Source organism: Fusarium falciforme, chromosome 3, assembly GCF_026873545.1.
Source record: "Fusarium falciforme chromosome 3, complete sequence".
NCBI classification, from domain to species: domain Eukaryota; kingdom Fungi; phylum Ascomycota; class Sordariomycetes; order Hypocreales; family Nectriaceae; genus Fusarium; species Fusarium falciforme.
Genome location: NC_070546.1, coordinates 3,655,103 through 3,678,403, shown reverse-complemented (window position 1 = coordinate 3,678,403; position 23,301 = coordinate 3,655,103). Strand labels below are relative to the sequence as shown.

Here is a 23,301-nt window from a genome sequence, read left to right as displayed (position 1 = left end):
GACACATCAGCGGAAAGGAGCGGACTGACCCCTCATTCGACATGACACCCTCTAGGGCCCGTCATGCCTGTGAAGCATGCCGGTAAGTGTCCGCTCAGACTCCCGCTTGGCCCGACCGCAGAACGGCATACTTGTCCGCCTAGGCAACATGAGTGCACGAGTGAATCCGCTAATAACGTTCCCTAGACGTCTGAAGAGAAAGTGTAACAAGGAGCTGCCTTCGTGCTCACTCGTGTGTTCCACACCAGCATCTTACACCGTAGACCCGGCCACCCAAGGCTAATTGATGCCCAACACAGTGTATTCGCCTTGGCAAGGTCTGCGACTATTCCAATCCCAGCTCAAGCAGAGCTACAGAAGCTGCAGGTCTATACCCCTTGTTCGAAGATCCTGGCTGCTCATTCCCGTCATCCTTCTTCATGGATGCACACCTCTTTACTCCCTTGAACACCACCAACGCTTTGACAAGGGGTCCTACATCTCGCTTACGGCTAATCACCTCGGAACACCTGGCCATCGAAGAGCGAGGGGCTCTGCACGAGGAATACTTTACTTCCATGCATCAGTGGCTTCCCATGATCAGCGAGAAGCGACTACTAGACGCTCACCTTGCCTTGAATGATGCCTGTCACGATCTTCTCCTACTTTGCATGAAACTCTGCATCATTCGTGTTGACAAATCACCGCCCTCCCAGCATCCTTTGTATTGCTTGGCGAAATATCTCTCCTCTTCCGCCGAAAACGAAGGCCTAGCCTCTCTTCGACTCATCCAAGCACTTGTTCTTCTTGCTGTCTATGAACTATCACACGCAATTCATCCGGCTGCGTATCTCACCATCGGTCGCGCAGCTAGGCTGGTCATTTTGATAGGCTGGCATGACAGAGATGCCCAACAACTGTTCAAGCCAGCCGATACATGGAGTCTACTGGAGGAGCAGCGCAGAACCTGGTGGTCCGTTTTCATACTCGATAGGTAAGTCACTATGTCGACTTCTGTTAAGAGCCACGAGCATCAGCGCTGTGGCTAATACTCTTCACCAGAGTCATCAACACAGAAACCAGCGGGTTACCGTTTGCCACGCCAGAGCCAAGCCCCGATGAACTCCTGCCAGTGAACGATGAAGACTGGGGCAGAGGAAAATCAATCCCCAGTCAACCACTGTACACGGCATCATTCAGCACCTACGCACCTCTCGGCTGCTTTGCCAGGACATGTCAAGCGGCTCACATGCTCGGCAAGGTCATCAACAATAGAGATGCCAAGCAGAGATCTTCACAAGAGGCCGCAGCTCTCCTCACCGAGGCCCAGGGCCTTCATCAAGCACTGGCCGCCCTGAAACTCTCTATCGAGCAGACTGCGGGCTATGAATCTGGCGAGTCTGAATATCCCCTGTGGAGTGCCATCGCCATCTGCGTCTCAGCTCAATCCCACCTGTACAGTTCATACGGGTGCCCAGATGCCCCAGGTACCGCGAGTCGAGCACGATTGGCCCTAGACACAGAGATGCAAGGTCTCAGCGTAGAGGGGTTGCGAGTGTTGGCCTCCTCCACAGGTCCTAGACTGGCCCAGATTCCAACTCAGTGCCCTTTGATGGCAAGATGCTTCTATGCTGCCGCGACTGCATGTGCGTGGTTCATACGCGAAGATGGTGAGCCAGAAATGCGAGACGCCTTGAGACAGATGGTGAGCAGCTTAACGGTGCTGTCGACGCGTTGGGCTATTGCAGGTTCGTGTTTTGATGTTCCATTTCTTACATGACTGACAATGTTAAATAGGTGAATATCTTGCCTTGCTTGAACAGAGTGGAACCTTGAACCTTATCGACACTGAGCCTATCATGGTTGACGCTTTCTCTCAATAGGTAAGGCCCAGGGGGGTTAAGAATACCTATATACTATTTATGGAATAGCAAAGACTATTAGGTCCTAAATATAGTTAGGGTTAAAAAATACTAAAATTGTTCAAACTATATCTTGATTTTGAGTTTATTATCGCTCTTGGTATGTTTTTAGCTATCCCTGGGGAAAGTTTAGCTAAAGGGTTTATATTGATATTAATATCTTGTCTTTTTCTTAACCTGCGTACGCTTGAAAATGTCTCGACTTCCTCTTTTCAGGTTCCTTAGATTCAATGTTTGGGCTTAAAACTGCAGCATGTTGGTATAGACTGATGATGAATATGACATTGGTATATACCCCTGAAATTCCAACGCTTTAAAAAGAACAATGTGCTTGATGCTATCCCAACGCCTTGTATCTAGTCAACTGGCGGTGGCTCGAAGACCGAATCACCCGTTGGCCGCAGTCCTGCAACACGACCTCTGGTCTCTGACATCAGCTCATGCCAGTGGCTACAAGAATACCTGGTCTCCATTCTTAGAGCTCCATGGTCGAGAAGTGTCCTCATCATGGGGTATCTCAGTGAGTACTCAACCCAGCTCGCCGCCTCCAGCGCGCTTCCAAAGTAATCTCCTCTTACATTCGGATCCGCTCCATGGTCAAGGAGGAGATTTACCACGGTCGAGACACGCTGATGGACTGCCAACTGCAATGCCGTTCCGTAAAACCCGGCAACTTTGTTCACATCTGCTCCCGCTTTGAGAAGTGGCACCAGGGCAGAGGATTTCCCTAAAACTGCCGCAATAATCGGTATACCCAAGAAGCCGCCTTCGAAGTTCGGGTCGGCGCCGCGGTCGATCAGCAGTTTCGCCATGTCTTGATGATTCATGTAAGCCGCATACTGTAGCGCAGAGCCGTACTTGAAGGAGCATATGTTGAAGTCAGCCCCAGCGTCGAGGAGAAGGGCGGCCGTCTCGCTGATTTGTTTGGGAACCGCCCATGTAGTCTCAAGGTGCAGGGCAGATACTGGCGGGTAACACTCGACAATCTTCTCCTTGGTGTGAGAGAGCTTGCGCCGCAAATGCGTTTGTGAGGAAGGAAAGATCGATGATGAGACATAAATCAACATTTTCAGGCTCAGCCAGCCGAGCCCATCCCAAACAGCCAAGTCCGCGCAAGCAACTGAGCAGGCTGTGACCGAACGGCCCAAGTTCTGACCTGAGCCAAGTGCCAGGCCCCTACCGGCGCGGAGGGCTTCGATACAGTAGCTGATAGGCCTGCCATGGTCAGATTACTTTGGGCGATAATTCTTAATTCTTTGCACGGGTCACGTTGGGCAGAGTGTCCCTGTCATGAATGCATTAGGTTTGATTGCGATTGCGCTACTCGAAGCTGCACGTGACCCTCTTCGTCCTACCCTCCATCATCAAGAGCAATACGGAACTGCTCCCTTGGGTTGTGGTTGTTGGAGTGAGTCAACAGGAGGAGTACGGCGAGGGACAGGTCGGCTACCTACCCGGGTGAAGGGGGAGTTCAGGACAGTGTGGCACATAACTTGCATCATACTATTAGGTTAATATCCTCACTTTATGATAAAAAAAATTAGCATAATATCTTCTTAAAATATATCTTGATTATAATAGAGTACTAACATAATAATAAGCCCTTCCAACTTGTTCCATAAACAACAATAACAACACAGGTTTGTGCACAGCTTCAGATTCTCAAGATCCTGAATCACAGCCTTGAAGGGTCAAACCCTAGATATCGTGAATCATAGTCTTGGATGGCTATAAGTAAAGCTCCTCGCTCCCGATCTCAGATTTAAATTCTCTTCCTTCATCCTCCTCATCACACCTCAGATCTTTGGGTCGATCTGCACAAACACAAACACAAACACACACAGACAGACACGAAACTTTATTTCTTTGTCTTCTCCATCACGACCATGGCATTCACGTCCACCCACCCGACCAACGCCTGGCGTCCATCAACTATGTATGTTCACGAATTCCAGGCTGCCATGGCTGAGGCTTGCCGCAACTACTACGGCGATTCTTCTCGAGACAAGCTCTACAACAAGGTGAGAGTTCTTGCTGTCCATTGGGAGGTGGTGCAGAGTGAGGCAGGTTGCCAGGGTCTGGTTGGGGGCCAATCATTGACTGGAACCAGACAATTATTATACGGGAGTAGAGCTCAAGGCCGAGCGGGTCTAGTAGCAGTCCAATTGACACCATATATGCAAATATAGCTGTGATATAGACCTCGTAGACAGTTTAAAAGTTCCCGCTATTCATCAGCAAGTTGAACGACTTCAGGCGCTAACTTTACTGGGGGGTAGTACAATTACACTGTGTTAGTTTGCCGGGCCCACAGATTTTCAACTCCGAACTCGGTCTTCGCGTCATTCTCTTCCTTCTGCTTCACATCCTTCACTCAATTCGCCCTTGGAAAGTGGGCCTAGAGCTGCTACGGGACCGGAGAAGCATCATCTGTCAATTGAGGCGAGCTCAACACCAACGACGATGCCTGCACGCGATCCTCAGCGCGAGGAGAGGCCTTACAATGGCGTCTTGCACGATGAGACCTCTCCTCTCCTCAGTCGCGCACCCGAGACGCCCCAATTGGACACCAAGTCCCTAACCGGGATTCACAGCATCTGGTCCGAAGCCAAGCTCCTATGCCAGTACTCCCTGCCTCTGATCGCGACCTATCTCCTCCAGTACTCGTTCACTGTCATCACGACAGTCGTGGCTGGTCATTTGAGCGCCGAGGATCTCGCAGCCTCTTCCCTGGGTTTGACCACCATGAACATTGTCGGCTTCACCATCTTTGAGGGTATGGCGACCGCTCTCGACACTCTCTGTGCCCAGGCATATGGTTCCGGTCGTCTCACGGGCGTGGGACTACATATCCAGCGCATGGTCATCCTCATGACAGTCGTCATGGTCCCCGTCGCCACCTTCTGGCTTTGTTCGCACTGGATTCTTCCATTGCTCGTACCCCAGCGGACTCTCGCCCTCAAGGCCGCCTCTTTCTTGCGCGTGAGTCTTGTTGGACTGCCTGGATATGCTTTCTTCGAGGCCGGCAAGAGGTTTCTGCAGGCTCAGGGCGATTTTGGTCCAGGTATGGTTGTGCTCATCATCTGCGCGCCTGTCAATGCCTTTCTCAGTTGGTTCTTTGCCGTGAAGCTAGACATGGGTCTAGATGGAGCTGCTTTTGGACAGGCCCTTGCGAATAACCTCAGACCTGCGCTGCTATTGCTGTACATTGTCGTCTTCGGGAAGAAGTCCCACCGCTGCTGGGGCGGCTGGGATGCACGAGCCGCCTTTTCCGTCGGGGAATGGGGTCCAATGGTTCGTCTGTCCGTTGCAAGCACAGCTGTTAATGCCGCCGAGTGGCTTGCTTTTGAGATCCTCATGATCAGCACCTCATACATCGGAACCCGTCATCTCGCCGCCCAGACCGTGCTCAACACACTCTCCATCGTTACATGGCATATCCCATTCTCGATTAGTGTTGCTGTTACCACGCGGTTCGGTCATCTCATAGGTGCAGGAGCCTTAAAGGAAGCACGTCGAGCCGCAGTTCTGTATGCCATCGTGTTCTTGGCTGTAGGTGTCTTCGACGGTGTCTTTTTATTCACCCTGCGGCGTCCATTAGCAGATCTCTTCTCAGAGGACGCTGGCGTAAGAGATCTCGCCATCCGCTCTATGCTCACTGTGGCTGTGTTCCAGATCATTGACTCTGTCATCTGCGGAACCAACGGTGTGCTAAGGGGCCTGGCAAAGCAGTCTGTCGCTGCGTGGGTTGTTCTGGCCGTCAATTACATGGCTGCTGTGCCGTTTGCCATATGGCTTGAGCTTGGAAACCCGGATATGAAGCTTGATGGTCTGTGGGTTGGTCTCGGGGTCGGAATGGTCATCATCGCCATGATCGAATGTGCATACATGAAGTGGATTAGCTGGCAGGACTGTGTTGATGACGTGAGGGAAAGGGAGGACGACGGGACATAGGATGTCCACGTTGCCCCCAAAGGAAAGTTCTCGTTGTGGTCTAGATATTATGTAGCGATACATGCACATAGATAGGCGTCGGAGCTGCGACGCACACTTTATTAACATCTATAAAAGGAGGCAGAAGTCACAAGAATGTTCAGATTTAGAAGAATGACTTAAAGAATTTCAGATAGTACTAGGGGTTATGAGGAGTAGGTAAGAGTAAAGTGGACAGGCCCCAAGATAGCTTCGTCTACTTCGACTACATTACCTCTGCAAAGGTTACGAAGCTAAGAAAGCATAAAGAAGAGGTTAAGAGCGCTATTACTTGTCAGGATGAACGTGACAGTTTAGCTTGAAGCGAGGAGATTGAAGAGACACACTTCACCGACCTTACAAGACCCAGCCAAGCATGTTTGAGTGATGACGTCAAATAGAGACTGAACAACTCCATAATGGTCACCACTTAATACTGATGCATGGATTTAGAGGAAGGGGGAGCAGGGGGGCAAAAAATGAAGGACACGAAGAGCAATGAAGGCCTCCACAGGGCAAAAAGAGTGGTTCCGCCCGGGATCGAACCGGGGACCTTCTCGGTGTTAACGAGATGCCATAACCAACTAGACCACGGAACCGAGGTTGCTGATTGGTTGAGGGGTATCCTGCAAACTGAGGCTATTCGCTGTCTGGCGGGTAACCTTGCGGGCTGAAGGAATTATCGTCTCCTCCCCCAGTAGAGCATTGAGCGTTCCAATCTGTACAAGATCCGAAGTATTCAAGCAGTTGTCATTGTCTTTCTTGAACATGCACAATGGCATTTTAAAGTTCAGTTAAGTTGAGGGAGAAGAACGTAGTTGTACAAGTCAGAGTCACTTAACAACTCGTTCCAGTGTGTTGTAGCTATTTATCATCTTAATCCAACGAAACGAAACCTCCAAGACGTACCAAGCAATTCAGCTCTTGTTCTTCAAGCTCATCGTCATGTCAGGGTTGCATTTCACTGTTAAATTCATCAAGATGTGTTACAAAATCAAGTTCATCGAATTGGTGCTACCACAAGGGAGTATCCAAGTAAAGAATCCGTACATTTCGGCTTGCCTACTCCAACATGGCCTCGATGACACTCTCCGAATCCTTATGCCAAATTCCAGATGCCGTTACCAACAACTTCCTCCTCTTGAGGGCCGAAGGAGCCGGGGTGTGGCACCTATGGTCCTACGCACAAACTGTAATCCTATGGTCAGCATTCCAGCGTTTCATCACAGAGCTCTGTGATCCAAAGGATGCCCAGTGCAGCTTGATAGTCTACATATGTTGCTCGAATGGATTACCTCTTTCGGATACAATTCAGCCGTGTTTCAATCCTGCAGCAGCAAAAGCCTGATCAGCCGATACCCATGTCCCAGTGCTGTTGCAACCAGGCCGGGGCAGGGCACTATTCGTAGAGGCTCATATCAAGCTTGCAACTTTATTAGTACCGCTTTGGGTTCCTTTTTGCATCTAAAGTCCGAACTGTCCAATCACATATAAGAGTCTGCTGGATGGTCATGGGGCCGAGGCCACTTAGTTATTTTACACAGCCTCATTGCCTATGCTTTCCATGCCGAGATTGTTGTCGTTGGCATTGTTCAAGCCTATGCATCAAGTGCCCTTCATCCAGTCGGACATGGTAGGATAATCCTTTAGATGATCCTTGAAGCGATTCGTCTATCTATAGGTGTAGACTAACCAATTCTCAAGTCGAGGCTGCATCCTTATCATAGAGGAGTTTGAGAATGAATTGATTTTATCTTTACTGCTGTGCTTTACACTTTTTCCGGCTGCTATGAGAAGAGAAAGGCTTAAAGTAGTGAGGTAACACGAAGAGAGAATAACTCTTGAGATCCAAGAATTCATCATCCACATGCATTCTCTCGGGTAACATTAAAAAGAGAGGTCACTAGTTACCTATCTGGCTTCCAAAGAACTAACTAACTATTTTTCTACAAAGGACCCAATCTCCATATTGATGGCCGCCCCAAAGCGAGGTTAGTAGAAATCACAGTATCCTAGGGTCTCCCTGACCTTCCACAACTTGTCAATTCCAGCTTTGGCATCCAGCCCAAACACTCTACCAAGGTCTGTCATGTTTGAAAAGATGGGCTCGTTGGGCTCGCATATAGTGCCGGGTGAAGGAATCTCACCCGTCGTGAAATACTTGTTGATGACGTTCCAGACGCAGTCCGAGTTCTGGGCGACAGAAGTATGCTGTTTTTCCATTTTAGCACGCCAAGGGTTTACTTTTGACTATGGCACTTACACCAAACGCCTTGTACTTGAGGGCAGCCGAGTTGGTAAAACTCTCGCTCAGGTTCTGGGCTCCTTGCCAAGGAGTCACGGGGTCCCATTCGTTGCCAATCATGAGAACAGGGTTCCTAGTCGTGACATTAAAGTCTCCGTCGTACAACTCTCTTGCCTGGAAAGGCCACTGCACACATGTAGCCTCCATGATATTCTCTGGCAGGTGCGGAAACCACTCTGTCTTGCTGCGGAGCTCGTCCATGACAGGCTCAAAGTCCAGGAGAGTACCTGTCCTCTTGGTATTGTCACCACAACGGACGCCAAAGGTGATATCACTACGCCTTAGCCATTCTCTTGTAGCAAGCTCGACGTCCTTGAGGGCTTCCATATCCCCCGTTACCAGTCTGTCCAGAGTCGTGGCCAACGTCGTGTAGTTTTTGGGGTAGTAGAGAGATCGATGCAAGTACGCCTGGAAGCGGTGGGAATCAAAGATGACACCATTAATTTCCTTTTGCGTGACATCCAATTCCTTGTAAAGCTCTCTGATGAGGAACTTGATGTTGTCCACGGTTCGGTACGCGCGGGCCAGGGCACAGTTATGAGGAGAAGCCACGCATCCCTTCAGGAAGGCATGGAAGGTGTTATCCAGGTTATCAAGAAGATTTGGATCTCCACTGTAGATTTTTTAGCGTTGAAATACTTTGAAGGAAGCTTGGGAGTACGAACAAGGAATGGTAATACTCGTGTACGTTCCGGACGCCATCAAGCAGGACCTTGTCGACCCGGTCTGGGAACATGGCAGCAGCTGTTGCTCCTAGAATAGACCCGGCAGAGAACCCTAGTCTTGTTTAGCAAATCCACGCTTGACGGCTCTTTAGAGTTGCGTACCCCAGTATCTCAACATGCCGTCCTCCTGCAGGGCGTCCACAAGCTGCATCAAATCCCTAGCCTGGAAGGCCGTTCCCAACATGGTACCATATACGGGAAAGTGAAGATGGCAATCATCGGCCAGTTTGGAACCCTCTTCCCATTCTTGAGCCCACGTCTTATTCAGGTGAGCATTATTCCGGCCCCGACGCGGAGGGGCTGATCCCGGGACCTTGGGGTTGGAACAATCGAAGGGGATTGATCTCCCGGTTCCTCTATCATCAAGTCAGATGGAACTCGCATCCCAGTCAAGTTGAGCACACGATACCTAACGTTCCAAGTAACCAAGTCCCAATGACGGTCAGTGACCCTGAGACATGTCAACTTTGATCACCTCTTTTGCTTCCCTATATCACCCACATTGCTAATCTCCTGTACCCTTTCATCATCTTCACGATGTTCATGGCTCCAAGCCTGCCAAAGTTTATAATGATGCTTCCTCTTACGGGCGGCCTGAGGGCCGCGTATCTCACAATGTCCATGAGCACGGTCTGACTCGACAGCGGGTCAGTATAGTCAAGAGGAACTTCCATCGTAGCACACTCGATGTTTGGGGGTAATTGAAAACTGCAGCGGGTCCAAGTGAGGCCGTGTGTGTTCAGGGCGGTCCATGGGAGTGGAACTGTCGTCGCAGCGGCGAGGCTGGCGACTGCCAGACAGAAGATGGATCGCATCGCCGGGGTCGGTTTGGGGGTTTTGATTTCCGCGGTGTGTGAGAGGGGACGAGACGGAACTTTTCAGCATATGCTTTGGTGTGTTAGCCCTTATTTATTAGGACTCTACAGATGTCTTGTGGAATAAAGTTGCTTTGGTCACGCACGCGAGAGATGTGGTCAGAGATGTCCTTTTTTAGAGTAGATGATAGAGTCTTCCCGGCGTTACTCGACATTTGGTTATTGTGATGACGAACTACGGTGAGAATCTCGTTTTTCTCTTGTGGCCAGTTCTCAGAGGGGAGTTATCAGCCAAGTATCAAGGGGCAGAACATCTACTCTCTCTGGGTGTATAAAGGAGTATCCTTGGTGACATTAAGATCAAGGGCCACCGCGACATTTTTCCAATTATCCCGGATGCATTGCATTGACATGCTGACAATTCAAGTAAGCCTGGCCTTTCATTTTTACGAGATGTGGTCTTCACAGTGACAGTTGAAGTTCACGATGAATTTGATGGAAGCTTTCGGCACCAGAGCTTAAAACGACCCTGTACTCACTGCAGAACTAGCTCACGGGTAGGTCTGGGCACGGAAACACACTCTTCTCTAAATCGAGATGACATGTTATCCAGTCGAAAGTCCAATTGAGAATGAGACATGACCTCGCTTTTGCTATGTGACTGGTGAATCCCTTGTCTCTGGGCAACTGAGATTTTCTCCGGAAGTGGAAATCGCTTCAGACAGTGTCTTGGGTTGGGTAACTCGGTGCCTGACGTCGTTGCCCGTTGAATTCCAGCGTCTTTGTTGAGAATGATGTGTTGTGCTGGCCTCTGCTTATTTTTTTGAAACGATAGCTGTCGTTACCCGCAGTGCCAACTCATCGCAAATTGTGTGTTGTTTGCGTGTTACTAGGACAACATGAGAAGGGATACGGAGCAGTACAATGCAGTCAGACGGAAACAAACATGGACGACAAATAAGCAGGGGCTGCAGTGAATGAATGATTGCCCGACTTGGCGCCCAATGTGATAGCTCTGCAACAACACACAACCTCATCTCATTCCAATTGATGAGCTTGTCGCTGATAAACAACCCAACCCAAGCTTACCCTGGACCAGCAGCGTATCACGGTCGTATTCCAGTCCATCTTTAGCGCTTGTCTCGCTTCACTCTCCCTTGTCTTTTGGTCTTGGTTTCTCCCTTGGCGTGGCTTGTGAAAAAAAAAAATCGGGGCCTGACCCCAGTCACCGTCATCCAACTTTTTTTTTTGTTTGGTGAGAATGGGAATGGGAGATGGAGCCGTCATCAGCGCCAACTTTTCTTGCTTGTTGCCCGGGCCCGGGCCCTCACTCTCTCCACTTGGCACGGGGCGGGAGGGAGAGGAGAACTGGAGAAAAACACTTTACCTGCAGCAGAGGCTTCCCGTCCCGTCTCTGGATGATGATGACAGCATCATCCTTTTCAATTTCGACTCTTTTCTCTTCTCCTTTTTTTCTGCTTCCTCCTGAGAGATTGAGCCACAATTGAAAACTATTGCCAATAGGCTTCCTGTCGTCTTCAGGGTCTCGGCTGGCCTCGAACTTGGCAGCCCAGCTGTTTGATGCTGGAGGCCTGTGCTGACCAAGTCTTCCTTCCGTCACAGCGGACTCGTAGAAGGCCCCGGCCCCTTTTGATCGCTGAGTTAGCGGCTAGATATCGAGCGCCGGCCCCCGGAAAAGGCGCTGGAACGGCCCCCTGTCTGTCACAGTCCAGCTGGGCTCTGCTCTTTAGCGCACGAGCTATCAAGTCAGAGACCGCGTATCCCGTTCAGGTTCAAGTTCAGCTTGCTCGACGATACCTCGTGTCCAAGTATCCGCTGCTCCTGGCCCTGGCCCATTGGCTAGTCCCAACAGGGGCAAGAGCGCCTGGGATGTGATGGCGTGGCGTCACCAGACAGCTCGTGGCTGAGGCGGTTCCGCTTGAGGTCCGGTTGGGCAGGTGAGGGCCGAGGCCAGGTCGCGCCTGCCGTTCCCTGCTCGTGTTCTGTCCTCTGGTTGGCCGACACGAGGTAGGTACTTTGCATCCTCGTACTGCTGTTCCCTCCCCCATCCCATTTCACCCGCTCCCAAGGCCTTGCACCGGCAGCCTGCAGGCGAGTCGAGCCCCCCCGAATGGTGAGGCGAAGAAAAGAGAGATTGGATTGATTGAATGGATGTGTAGGAGAAGTTGATCGGGACAGGGTCGTGGCTACTTGTACTGGTTGGTCCCCTTTCTTTCCACTGACCTAATCACGAAACACCAAGAAAATCTTGTCGAGATTGGCATTCTTTCTTTGCTTCGACATCATCCCAAACTCCACCCGCCCATTGCGATCCGCGTCCGATACGATACGACACTGTCGGACTGGGTGCCCCATCCATCTCGAGCAACCCTCGCGAAAGGCTTGCGGAGAAGCAACAAAACGGGGACCGCGGCCGCCCAGGCTACGTATTCGTACACACAGGCGTCACTCCAGTCCGTAACAGTCAGCGGAGCGGGAGGGAGCTCCTCTTTCACTCTCCTCATCTCGTACCGTACCGCTGCGCTGCGCGCTAGAGTCAACCAGCCACAGCATTTCTGCCCCATCGTCCATCGAAACCCCCCGGTCGTGGAACGTGCGACCCCGTGGAACGTGGCTCGCGCAGTTTCAAAGCCGCAGTTCGTCGTCTCCCGTCCTGAGGAAGAGACGAGAGGGTGTTGTACCAGACCTACCCTCTTACACTCGGACCTCCGTCGCTTCTTTCTCCCTCGTCTGGTCTGTCTGTCTGCCGTTCGACTCGCTCGTCGTCGTCAAACCGTGTCGGGTCCGGAGGATCCGTCTTTTCCATCCCATCCTCCATTCCCGCTGGACTGGGCCGCGCTGCCAATTCCCTCCCCCTCTCCCCACGGATCCTGAGCTTGCCTGACCCTGACGCTCTGTCCTCCAACGTTCGTTGACCTGTCTCATCTCGACTGGTCACGTCAGGTCAGGTCACGCACGTCGCTGTCCGGGCCGGCAGCGCAGCACAGCACACGACAGATTCGACTGACACTCTCCACCGTGCCCGTTCGCCATGGACTCGTATGTTTGCTCCTCGCCTTGAATTCTTGACTCAGGGCGCCACCACCATCTCTTTTCCTCTGTCACACCTTCTGTTACGCACAAACTCTATCCTTTGCCTCGCCGAACCTTGCTCGCACACCCAAACTCACGCTCACGTCTGCTCTGCTCTAGATTTATTCCAATGTCTGCCGCCGCCGCTGGCTGGGGCCAGCCTCTTGCGACAACCTCACAAGCGTCTCGACGATCATTAGGCCATTTCCGATCACTTTCCTCGATCGCTTCTGTGCCTAGTCACAAGCCTCGGACTCCTTCAACAATTACCCCCGATCACACACCCGTCAAATCTTCCTCTTCAACACATCTACCGATCGGTTCTCCTGCACCTATCGACCTCGGCGATGAGATGAGCACCCTGCCTGATCCACGAAGCCGTGGTATGAGCCCGGCCGATGACGGTAGTATCTCGATCCCTAATCACCATCCCGACCTCAATGACGAAGTCGCCACCCTCAGCACAAAACTCATCAACGCCATCAACCACCAGACAATACTCGATGACTCCCTATCGGCCGCCCGCCATGAGCTTGACACTGCCCGCGACCGAATTCGCATCCTCGAAGCCCAGAATGCCTCGCAGCGTGAAATGCTGGCCGGCGACGTTTGGATACGAAAGCATACCGTTGAGGCTGAAAAGAAGGTTTGGCAGGCCAAAATAGCCGAGGAGCGCCAGAAGCGTCTCGATACGGAAAAGGACAAGAAGAAGATTGAGCAGGAGCTCGAAAACCTTACCGCTGCCCTGTTCGAAGAGGCCAACAAGATGGTGATTGCGGCCAAGGAGGAGGCCAAGGCGGATCACGAGGTGCTGCAACGCAAGAATGACCAGTTGAAAGCTCAGTTGGCCGATTCCGAAAGTCTGCTCAAGTCACAGCAGGAGCAGCTCTCTGAGCTCAAGCACGTCATGGAGCACATGGCTGCCGAACGCGACGACCAGACCAACCCTACCGCTCCCTCTTCGCCCGGCTTTGCCAAATCCGATTCTCTTGACGATCAGCGAACATCCGCCAATGAACCCTCACCTTCGCCATGGGTTCCTGCTGCCGAGCCCTCACACCCGACAAGCTTTACCCATCTGATCCAACCTGTCCTGCGAACGGATCTGACTTCGTACGATGACTTTGTGAGCCTCGCTCGAGTCTCTCGCAACCGTGCTGGAAGTCGTGTCTCGTCGGGCTCTATGGGTGCCCTCACCGCGCTGTCCTCGTTTGGTCTCGGTGGCTCGACTTCAAGTGCTCACCCTTCCAATGCTTCTACTACGTCTCTCAACACAACGGGTCAGGCTGTTGGTAGCGCCCCCCAGTCACCGAACACTCCCGCCTCGACCATCAGTGCTGCCTCGAACGCCTCCGTTGCTCCTCTGCCTAGCTTGAAAGAGACAAAGTTCTACAAGCGGGTTTTGGCAGAAGACATTGAGCCTACACTTCGTCTTGATATGGCTCCGGGCCTGTCCTGGCTTGCTCGTCGAACTGTTATCAACTCGATTGCCGAGGGGTCACTGGTCGTGGAGCCTGTCCCAACCACTGGATCATTTATTGCTTTGACGAAGCCGCAATTCTATCCGTGCTCCCTCTGCGGTGACTCTCGAAAGGATCCTATTTACCTGCGTACCCACCGATTCCGAACGAGCGAGACCGATTCTGCTCAGAGACACCCTCTGTGCAAGTACTGCCTCAACCGCGTACGCTCTACGTGCGACTTTCTTGGATTTCTACGCATGGTCAAGGACGGTCACTGGCGAGCTGACGACGAGAACCACGAAAAGGCTGCCTGGGAGGAGAGTGTACGACTACGAGAGCAGATGTTCTGGTCTCGGATTGGAGGAGGTGTTATCCCCAACACCCAGGCGCCACTGTCGGTTGACCTGGAGAAGAGCCCGCGGACCAGCCGCGAAGAGAGTGTGGTGTCTGATCATCTCTCGGTCCCGGGCTTTCAAACCCCACCAATGATGAACATTGACCGAACGCGGAACGAAAAGGTCAACGGCCCGATTCAAGAGCCCCATACTCCGCCTTTGCAGACGGATGGAGCTAGGAGCGTACGCAGCTCCATACAGTCTCTGGATGTCAAGAGCAGCTCTGGCTCGGAAGACACGAAGCGACTGTCGATCACGATCCCATCGGCGGATCAATAAACAAAACAGCCTTTTCAAGACTCGCACGGGGTTGACGACGGCGTCATCTCTTGATGCGGGTCTTGTGTATTATTTTTTGTACAACATTTTGGGTTACAGGATTGCATGCATTGCTTGGTTTGCGGGAATGAGTTTGGATTGCGCATGCTGGGCGCTATGATGCTCGATCAGCTGTCTCGACACGGACACAGCAGCTCAGAAGACGAAGGATGGGATATTTCAACATACATTGGATGAATAGGTTATGGGAACTGACTTACTGCCGGGGGACTTGGATGAAGGGACCGATCGATCGTTATGGGAGTCCTCGCGGGTCTACAACTTCTGGCGTTTTACGGAGACACACAGAGAAGAGAGAGAGATGCGCATCGTTCGTTTCGGGAGGCGCAAACTGGGTCGGGAAATGGGCTGGGTTTCTTGGGACGACATACTTTACTTGTCCTCTGCTTTTGGTCCAGAGCGTCATGATTGGATTGGATTGCCACGCGCGCGCGCGAGAGAGAGAGAGAGAGAGCACACATGCACAGGGTTTGCTTGCCTACATTTATTAGATCATCACGCAAGGCCGTCAACTATGCTATTTGACGCTGCCACTAGTTGTAGTAGTAATACACATGATACCAACTACATACGCTTGCTTGCCATACGGTCTCTGTTGTGATATCTATCTTGGGCTTCACTTGGACGGAGCAACTTATCAATATACAGTTTGCTTAACGTTAGTATATTCCTTTACGAAGAGATTCAGCTTACTCCAACAAGTATCACACAATCTTCACAACATGAATGACATAAAAATGTATATTAGATGATGGAATTGTGTCGCAAACATTGTACGCATGCCACGATGTGCCCTCAGACACATGTCAACAAATGAGAATACGCCGTAGCCCGACGTCCCGGTCCTGTATAGCCTCATCCTCCCCTCGTTTTTATGGGTGTAATTTTTTTTATGGCTTTTCTCCTCCAAAACCAGACAGATACTGATTATCCCCCCTATCTTCTCTAGTAGCATAAGATCGCCAGGGATTTTCCCACCCTCTCCATAAGTCGTCAAGTGATAATGAGTACATGATGTTACAAAGCTTGCGGGAAGGTTCGTAGAAGAGGCTGAGCCAGGAGAGTAGGTAGGGCCGTTTGCAAGCCAGGCTTCGTAAACATGGAAATCGAGGGTCTCGCAAAGAGAACTCAAGTATCCAATAGCTTACAGCTCATCCTTGACGGTGGCGTCCTGGTTCTCGCTGGCAGGCTTGGCCTTGGCCTCCTCGGCCTCCTTCTCACCATCCTTGCTAGCGGCAACATCTTCAGGAGCAGCCACGACCTCCTCGACCTTCTCCTTGCCCTTGAGAGTCTCACTGTTCACACCCTCAACATCAGGGTGAGGAGGGGCGACACCGGCGTCAATGTCAGCAGGCCAGCCGCCCTCAGGCTCCTGAACTTCCTGGCCGTTCTCATCAACGACTCGGATCTTGGTCTCGTACTTGGTCTTGAACTCAACCTTGCCCTCCAGAGCCTTGACCTGCTCAGGGTCAAGGAGGTTGCCGTCTTGGTCACGGTACTCAACCTTCTCCTCCTTGGCAACCACACGGTGCTCAACCGCGGGCTCAGGAGCTCCAGAGATGACAGCCTCCTCCTGCTTGTTAACGACAGGAGCCTCTTGCTTAACGGGGTCAACCTTCTTAGTAGCCTGCGTGGTGGGAACCACGGAGGAGCTGACTGCGGGAACCTGGCTGTACTTGTCGTACTGAAAGTCGTATGTGTTAGTCAACTATTACCTGAATTGATTGGATACAAAACACTTACGCTATCATAGAAGGTGTTGCAGTCAAAGTCCCATGTCTTGAAGAGCTTCACGCGCTTGCACTCAGCCTTGGTCCAGGGACTACCATAGGCCAGAGGAGCGTACAGGGAGAAGACAGCAGCAGAGAGGACAAGGAAAGAAACGGTGGCGATGCGGTTGATGGTGTTGCTCTCACGGACACCAATGCCGGGAACGCGAGCAGTGATGAAGTCAAAGACCTGGCAGAGGGCAATGATGGCAAAGTAGAGAGCAGGGAAGTAGTGGTGAAGGAACAGTTGACGCTTCATCAGGTAGAAGGGGAAGTAATGCAGAGCCCAGCCGAGGACCGAAGTGCCAATCTCGTAGTCGAATCGCTTGAAGGTGGGGCTGGCGTAGTCGTTGCAGCTGCGCTGCCATCGGAGAACGGCAATACCCTTGAAGACGACCCAGATGGCAATGGCAACGCTGGAAGACCACCAGATGATGGGGTTTCCGAGAAGGTAGACTTGAGTGTGCTGACGACCCCAGAAGTTGATACCTCGGCGGAGGATAGGCCAAGACTCAGGGCGAGAGTCCCAGGCATGGGAGTCAGTGAGGCCAGCGTTGGTCCTCCACATGACCTTGTGAAGCTCCCAGAACTTGCCAAAGAAGCCAGGTCGTCGGTAGTTGACCTTCTCAACATCACCCTCCAGCTGGGGGTGAGCGTTGCTCTCGATGTACCACAAGCTGTTGGGGAGAGTACCGCCGCGAGCGCAAGTCACCTCCTGCTGCTCGGAAGCCCAATCGGGGAGCTTAACCTTGTGAGAGAAGAGAACACAGCCAGTCATGACATGGACGAGACGGAACTTGGTCTCAATGGTTCGGAGGCGGGTCTTGGCGAGAGCACCCTTGGTCTTCTTCTTGACAATCTCGACACGGAAGAAATCGTTGGCATCACCATCGAAACCCTCATAGCCGTAGGCGGAGACCTCGTTCTGCCAGTCGGCCTCGGTGATCGGGGGACGGACATCGTGGGAGTGCAGGCGGCGGTGGGTAGGGCGGTGGTAGAGTCGGAGAACAGCACCGTCCTTGATGTACTGGGGCTCGGGAAGAGCGTCCCAGGCATAGGTACCGTTGATAGGCTGGCCATCGACGCCGAGGGGCTGAGTCTGGTTCTCCAGGAGCCAGATGTTGTTGTCGTCCTTGTGAGGGTACAGAGTGATCTGCTGCTGCTTGCTGCCGGTGGGGTACATGAGAGGGTGAGAGTGAAGGTAGCCACCCTGGGTGTTGACATGACGAATGGTGACACGGCTGCCCATGATGACATCGGCGGGAACATCCTTCATTCGCTTGTTGTTGAGGGTAGCCTGGAACTCGGAGCTCATGAAACCATCACCATCACCGGGGTTCTTGAGGGCGACGAAGTGGATGGCGAACATAGCCATGTAGAAGGTCAGAGGAACGACGATCAGGGAAAAGACACGGGCCATGAAGTGCTTGGTCCAAAGACGCTAGAAGAAGTTAGCAGGCTGATCAAGAACCAACATGGGCAATAATTTCCATACCATCGACACGTTCTTGGTGTCACCGAGCAGAACCCAGAGCTGGACCAGAGTAAGGGCACCAACCCAAGCAATGGTGAACAAGCCAACCCACTTGATGCTGGCGGTAATACCCAGACCAAGACCAGTGTTGATGAGCCAGAACCACCAGCTGAGTTGGAAGGCCTTATCAGGACCAAGCTCGTGCTGGTTGGTGAAGCACGTGAAGGACAGAACAGTGAAAGCGGTAGCAGCAACAAGAGGCGAATCGAGGAGGATCAGACGGGCCTGGGTCAGAAGACCGTTCTCTGCGAAGAGTTAGCTCAAGTCAATGCGAACAGTACGTCTCTAGGAACACGAACCAAAGATAATGAGACCGGAGCCCATGGCGGCCGTCATGGTACGGCAGCCAACAGCCTTGAGAGTCAGGAACATGCAGGGAATCAGAAGAATACCGCAGATGGCGGGGAACATGCGCATGGCGACGTATGGCACGCCAGGCTCAATGTAGTCCTTGCCAATCTCCTTGAAATCGAAGCTTCCGTCGAAGCCAGCGAGCCAGCCGGTGAGGGCGATGAGCATCTTGGCCAGGGGAGGGTGGACGTCCATGAAGAACTTGCCCTTGATGTACTTGGTAGCAAAGCCACCGAAGCTGTGGTTGTGAAACGAAACGATTAGTGGACTGGTCTGGACAGGGGATGGCTGGAGCTCGGGATGAAGCTCAACCAAAGCTCCCAGGAGCGAGAAAGACTCACTGGACCTCATCAAAGACAACACTAGTGGGCTGGTAGATCCGGTAGACACGGACAATGGTGGCCACGACCATGAGGCCGAGAACAATCCAGTAGTCGGAGACGGGGAGGAGGAAGACATCGTTGTCCTCAACACCATCCGACTTGTACGAGGTCGACTTCTTGGCCTTGCCGTTGCTGTTCTTCTTGGGCTTGCTAGCCACGGCAGCAGGCTGCTGCTGCTGCTGCTGCGGCTGCGGTACCGGAGCAGGTTGTTGTTTCTCGACGACAGGCTGTTCAGCCTTGACCGGCGGCCTGGGACTCTTGCCCCGGGAACGAGCCATGGCGGTCAAGTATCGATGTTCAGTTCGAATCGACTCGATCGCAGGAGGCTTCTAGAAGCTGTGCCTGAAGCGCAGACACTCGAATCGGGGACAATGGTTCGGATAGTTTTTGGGTGTAAAAAAAAGAAAAAGCGTTGGTCGTGGAAACGAGAGCGAGAAGGGAAAACCGGCCGGGGGGAGGAGATGACTTAAAGACACCTCATCGAATGGGTCGGAGGATAAGATAAAAAAAAGAATAAGAAAAAAGAAAAAGACCCAAAAGTTCAATCGCAAGCTGTCCGGTAATAGAATGGACAGCAGGCGATGCACAATAGGCCTGGACGTCGTTGGGTGATGCGAAGTTGAAGAAGGGGAAAGGGAAGGAAGAAAAGAAGTCGAGGAGGACACGAAGCTTCAGGGGATGGTCGATGATTAACTTAGCACATGCGGGTGGGCTGAAACTGGTGATGGGATGGGGGATTGACTGGAAGGATGCTTGCAGCAGCAGCAGCAGGCGCGTGTCACTGGGCTCCTGCTCCTTCCTGCCCAGGCTCTCTGCTCTGCTCTGCTCTCTCTCAAAAATTGTAGCTACAGTGGCCTTTTCGGCTGGCTGCCGTTCCCGTCAGCTCGAGTAGCCTCCACTAGTACCTCGCGCCCAGTGGGGGAGGGGAGGTACATGGACACGCACAGCGAATCAACCCCTGACCCCGGCTACGAAAATCCCCTGGAATCCCCGTAGCGCTAGCCTGGAAACGGAGCTGCAGATGGAAGGGGAACATTCGCCCTATAAAAAGCGTCCTTTGGCACTAGCGAGGCACAGCTAACACTCAGCCGACCTCAGCTCATGCCTATAAAGGTATTGCTATCATTGACGTGAAGAAGATACATACCTAGCCTACTAGGCAATGAAGCTCAGCAAGAGCTAAGCTCAAAGGTTTCAACTACCATTCCTATCTAAGCCTGAGCCCATAGCTATCAGAGCTAGCTATTGACGTTTTTGCGCCACTCTCGTGTTGTGGCTGATTACTGCAGCCACAGCAGGGGTTCGTCATGACTGTGGCATCAGCTCCGAACAAGCGCGATGCGGCTAAACATCCATGGAGGGCGAGACTGCACAAGAGCCCCTTTTTTCGCCCATGCCCAAAAACGCGCGTTCTTGGACCACACAAGTGCCCTCCTCTCCTTAGATGAGGATAGTGACGACGACTATTCTCGGTGACATTTGACACGTTTGTGTTAGCACATGTTTAGTATTGGAAACAGTCTATAACAAGCATAAACGCCCTCTGAGCCGAGTCGTCAATGATGACTCCGTCTCGGGTATATCAACTCCACTTCCCATGTATGTAGATTCATGTCTCACTTGGCATCTCTGATCAACAGCTGTCCAAGAGAGCGTGTCTGGATAGGCTACAAGTCACCCCGCGCCCCCCTCGACTGCAGATATTCTGCCCAGTGCCGGAAGCCTGCAATCCAGTACGGAACACCTTGTGGCTTGGCCAGCTCACTTAGGGACGCTCGTCTGGGTGACTCTTGTGATAACCAGTCGTGACCTTGAGCATCGAGAACGTCTGCCATCGACGTTGAGATAATCCGATTCACTCTTCCATTCACAAGAGGGAACTTTTGCAACGCTTGCATCGCTTCACTCCAACAAGATAACGCAGATTCCAACTCAGAGTTCATGTGGCGCAGTTTTGCCAGGATGACGTACAGTCGAAGCCTCTCATACTTGAGAAGACTGGTCCTGGTCTGGACGTCAAGGCAGATCTGCTCTGCTTCTTCGTACCGCCCTTGGGCAAAAAGCGATTCTGCCAGGGCCAATTCCAGAAGGGACTTCCCAGGCAGAGGGTCGGGTCTTTCAGTGCGTCGCACTATTTCCGCGCGGAGGAGTTCTTCACCAGCAACAGGTCTGTCAAGCTCTCGCAGTGTGTCAGCCAGATCGCAAGTAAGATCGCGAAGATCCTCTTCCAGGATGATGTCACTCTGTTCCTGTGTGGTCTTGTGTGCTATCTCGAGCTGCTCCAGCGAGCCGTTGAACTCGCCTTGATACCTCATGATTCTTCCAAGTAGCGCATGTTTTCGGAAGCATATAACTTCTTCCAATGGGGACGGGTTCTCTCCAAGAAGGCTCCAGTCTTCCAACAACTCTCGGGCGGTGTCAAGATCTGCCACTTGAATGTAGTTCAAGCATCGCTGAAGGACTGTCACGCAAATTTCCGAGCGTGTTCGCTGATTCATGGCGGTTGCCGGGTCGTCTGATGCAAGATCCTGTAGGCTGTTCACAGCTTCGTTCATGTTTCCGCTAATTCGACCTAGGAGTGCCTTGGACTGTCCGATGCAAAGGCGAAGATGCGTGTTCTTCAGGCGTCCCGCAGCCAACTCTGCTTGACCAACAGCAAAGTACTTCCATGCCATCCCAGGAAAGCGAGAAGCCTCGATGAGGGTGAGCATGAAGTCAGTTCTTGCAACTGTTGGAAGATCGTCAAAGCAATCTTGATAAGTTTCTGTTACATGCTGCAAATGCGGTAGGAATAGCTTGACGGTAGGGTCACTAAGTTGGGTCAGTAGTTGGTCGAGGCTTGTCAAGGTTACATACAGACTTACGGAAACTCAATGTACTTCCAGGGGATCGCTCTATATGCCACGATCAGGGCTTGCTGTCGCCAAAATGAAAGACCTTTGGGATCAAGGCTTTCATGGATGCGAGCCGACATGTCTTCGTTCAAGTGGTAGGCGTCATCGGAATACTTCAAGATAGCTGAAACCCGACAGAGTTCTTCAAAGATGTTGCTCAATCTTGAGGCGTCCGAAAGCAACTCAGCCAGTTCCGGAACCAATCCGACTGGGATGGCGTCCACAGTCTCGATCTTGCCATCGGCTGTCCAACGCCTGCGATTGGTTGAGCCACGGACAAGAAGATCCAGGGGGATTTTGTCGTAGGGTGAGAAGAATGACACCAGTACCAACAAGATGCTAGCGTCCTCTGAATGGCTGGAGTGTTCGTCAAACAGATAGCTGGAGACAGCTTCCAGAGCCGAGGATCTCCATGCCGACGACGACATTCCCACGGGTAGAGTATCGGGCTCAACACTGCTTCGGGTGGAATTCATAATAATTTCATGGATGAGGAAGGGAACGGGAGGGATTTAATCATTGGCTCCTTCAGCGGAGAAGCTTTACCCCGAGAGTCCACTCCAGCCGTGCGTTGTTTGGTCGTCCAAGGAATAGAGTGAACATGAGTGGTTGGTCAATAGGTACTGTTGAATACCTTGGCCCCTTTTTCAATGGATGGTGTGTGAAAAGATGGATGTTTTTGGAAGGCCGTAAGGCTGGGGTGCGTGATCGGGGAAAACGGCGTTGACTCCGCGAGCAGCCGACAAAACGTCATATCGGCCATTTTGGTAAGCCGGATTGTGCGGGGTATGTACTTGGCAATCTTTGCTGAGTGTCCAGGGTGCGATACGTCTCTTGAAGATCAAGTTCAGTTCTTGTGCAGGTTTGTTGAGTTGGGGTTGCACAAGGCCCTAAAGCTGACTGGCCAGGCTTCATCGTAAGTACTGTAAGCCCTAGACCACCATCCCGTCTTCTTCGTCCAAGAACCCAAGGCCAAGCTTGCTATCTTACAGATGCCCGATAGGTTGGTCAATTCACTAACGTTAGTTGCCGGAGATCTCGGTTCGCTAGCAGAATCGCCGGCGGGATGGCAGAGGCTCTAGCAGAATGATAACGGATGGGCAAGAAGCTAACGCGGTCGGAGGCCGTGCGAAGAGTCCATGTGTCCCGGCGGTGTGACCTTTGGCTCCCCAGAGATGGTCGACCAATGAAGCAGTAAAGGTGAATCTTGCGGCGAGCTGTTGCGCGACAATATCCATGTCCTGTGTAATTCCACTATCGAGCAAATCGACGAGAGTTTCTCCTCGATGGCCTCTACTGTTGATGGTAGACTCGTTTGTTCCACCTTGACTGTGTTGAACGTGACAAGACAACTCGTCTATG

At 52.1% G+C, this 23,301-nt stretch overlaps 5 protein-coding genes across 5 annotated transcripts; 3 read left to right on the top strand and 2 right to left on the bottom strand.

Moving 5' to 3' along the window:
* Window positions 1-41: 41 nt before the first annotated feature.
* On the top strand, window positions 42-1,862 carry NCS54_00440100 (Fungal-trans domain-containing protein; the record flags this gene model as incomplete). The annotated part of the gene is made up of 5 exons (XM_053149940.1): window positions 42-82; window positions 187-232; window positions 300-973; window positions 1,042-1,727; window positions 1,777-1,862. 5 exons carry the CDS (start codon window positions 42-44, stop codon window positions 1,860-1,862), a joined length of 1,533 nt encoding a protein of 510 aa, XP_053005915.1.
* A 2,502-nt stretch (window positions 1,863-4,364) lies between these two features.
* NCS54_00440000 (Hypothetical protein) lies at window positions 4,365-5,855 on the top strand (the record flags this gene model as incomplete). The annotated part of the gene is made up of 1 exon (XM_053149939.1): window positions 4,365-5,855. The coding sequence occupies one exon, from the start codon at window positions 4,365-4,367 to the stop codon at window positions 5,853-5,855; it is 1,491 nt and encodes a 496-aa protein (XP_053005914.1).
* Window positions 5,856-12,770: 6,915 nt separating this feature from the next.
* NCS54_00439900 (Sec2p domain-containing protein) lies at window positions 12,771-14,948 on the top strand (the record flags this gene model as incomplete). The annotated part of the gene is made up of 2 exons (XM_053149938.1): window positions 12,771-12,778; window positions 12,932-14,948. 2 exons carry the CDS (start codon window positions 12,771-12,773, stop codon window positions 14,946-14,948), a joined length of 2,025 nt encoding a protein of 674 aa, XP_053005913.1.
* Window positions 14,949-16,152: 1,204 nt separating this feature from the next.
* Window positions 16,153-19,323, bottom strand: NCS54_00439800 (Dolichyl-phosphate-mannose--protein mannosyltransferase; the record flags this gene model as incomplete). Its single annotated transcript, XM_053149937.1, has 5 exons — window positions 16,153-16,692; window positions 16,752-18,218; window positions 18,273-18,556; window positions 18,611-18,900; window positions 19,004-19,323. The coding sequence occupies 5 exons, from the start codon at window positions 19,321-19,323 to the stop codon at window positions 16,153-16,155; spliced, it is 2,901 nt and encodes a 966-aa protein (XP_053005912.1).
* Window positions 19,324-20,712: 1,389 nt separating this feature from the next.
* NCS54_00439700 (Hypothetical protein) lies at window positions 20,713-22,415 on the bottom strand (the record flags this gene model as incomplete). Its single annotated transcript, XM_053149936.1, has 2 exons — window positions 20,713-21,856; window positions 21,910-22,415. 2 exons carry the CDS (start codon window positions 22,413-22,415, stop codon window positions 20,713-20,715), a joined length of 1,650 nt encoding a protein of 549 aa, XP_053005911.1.
* Between the last annotated feature and the right edge of the window lie 886 nt (window positions 22,416-23,301).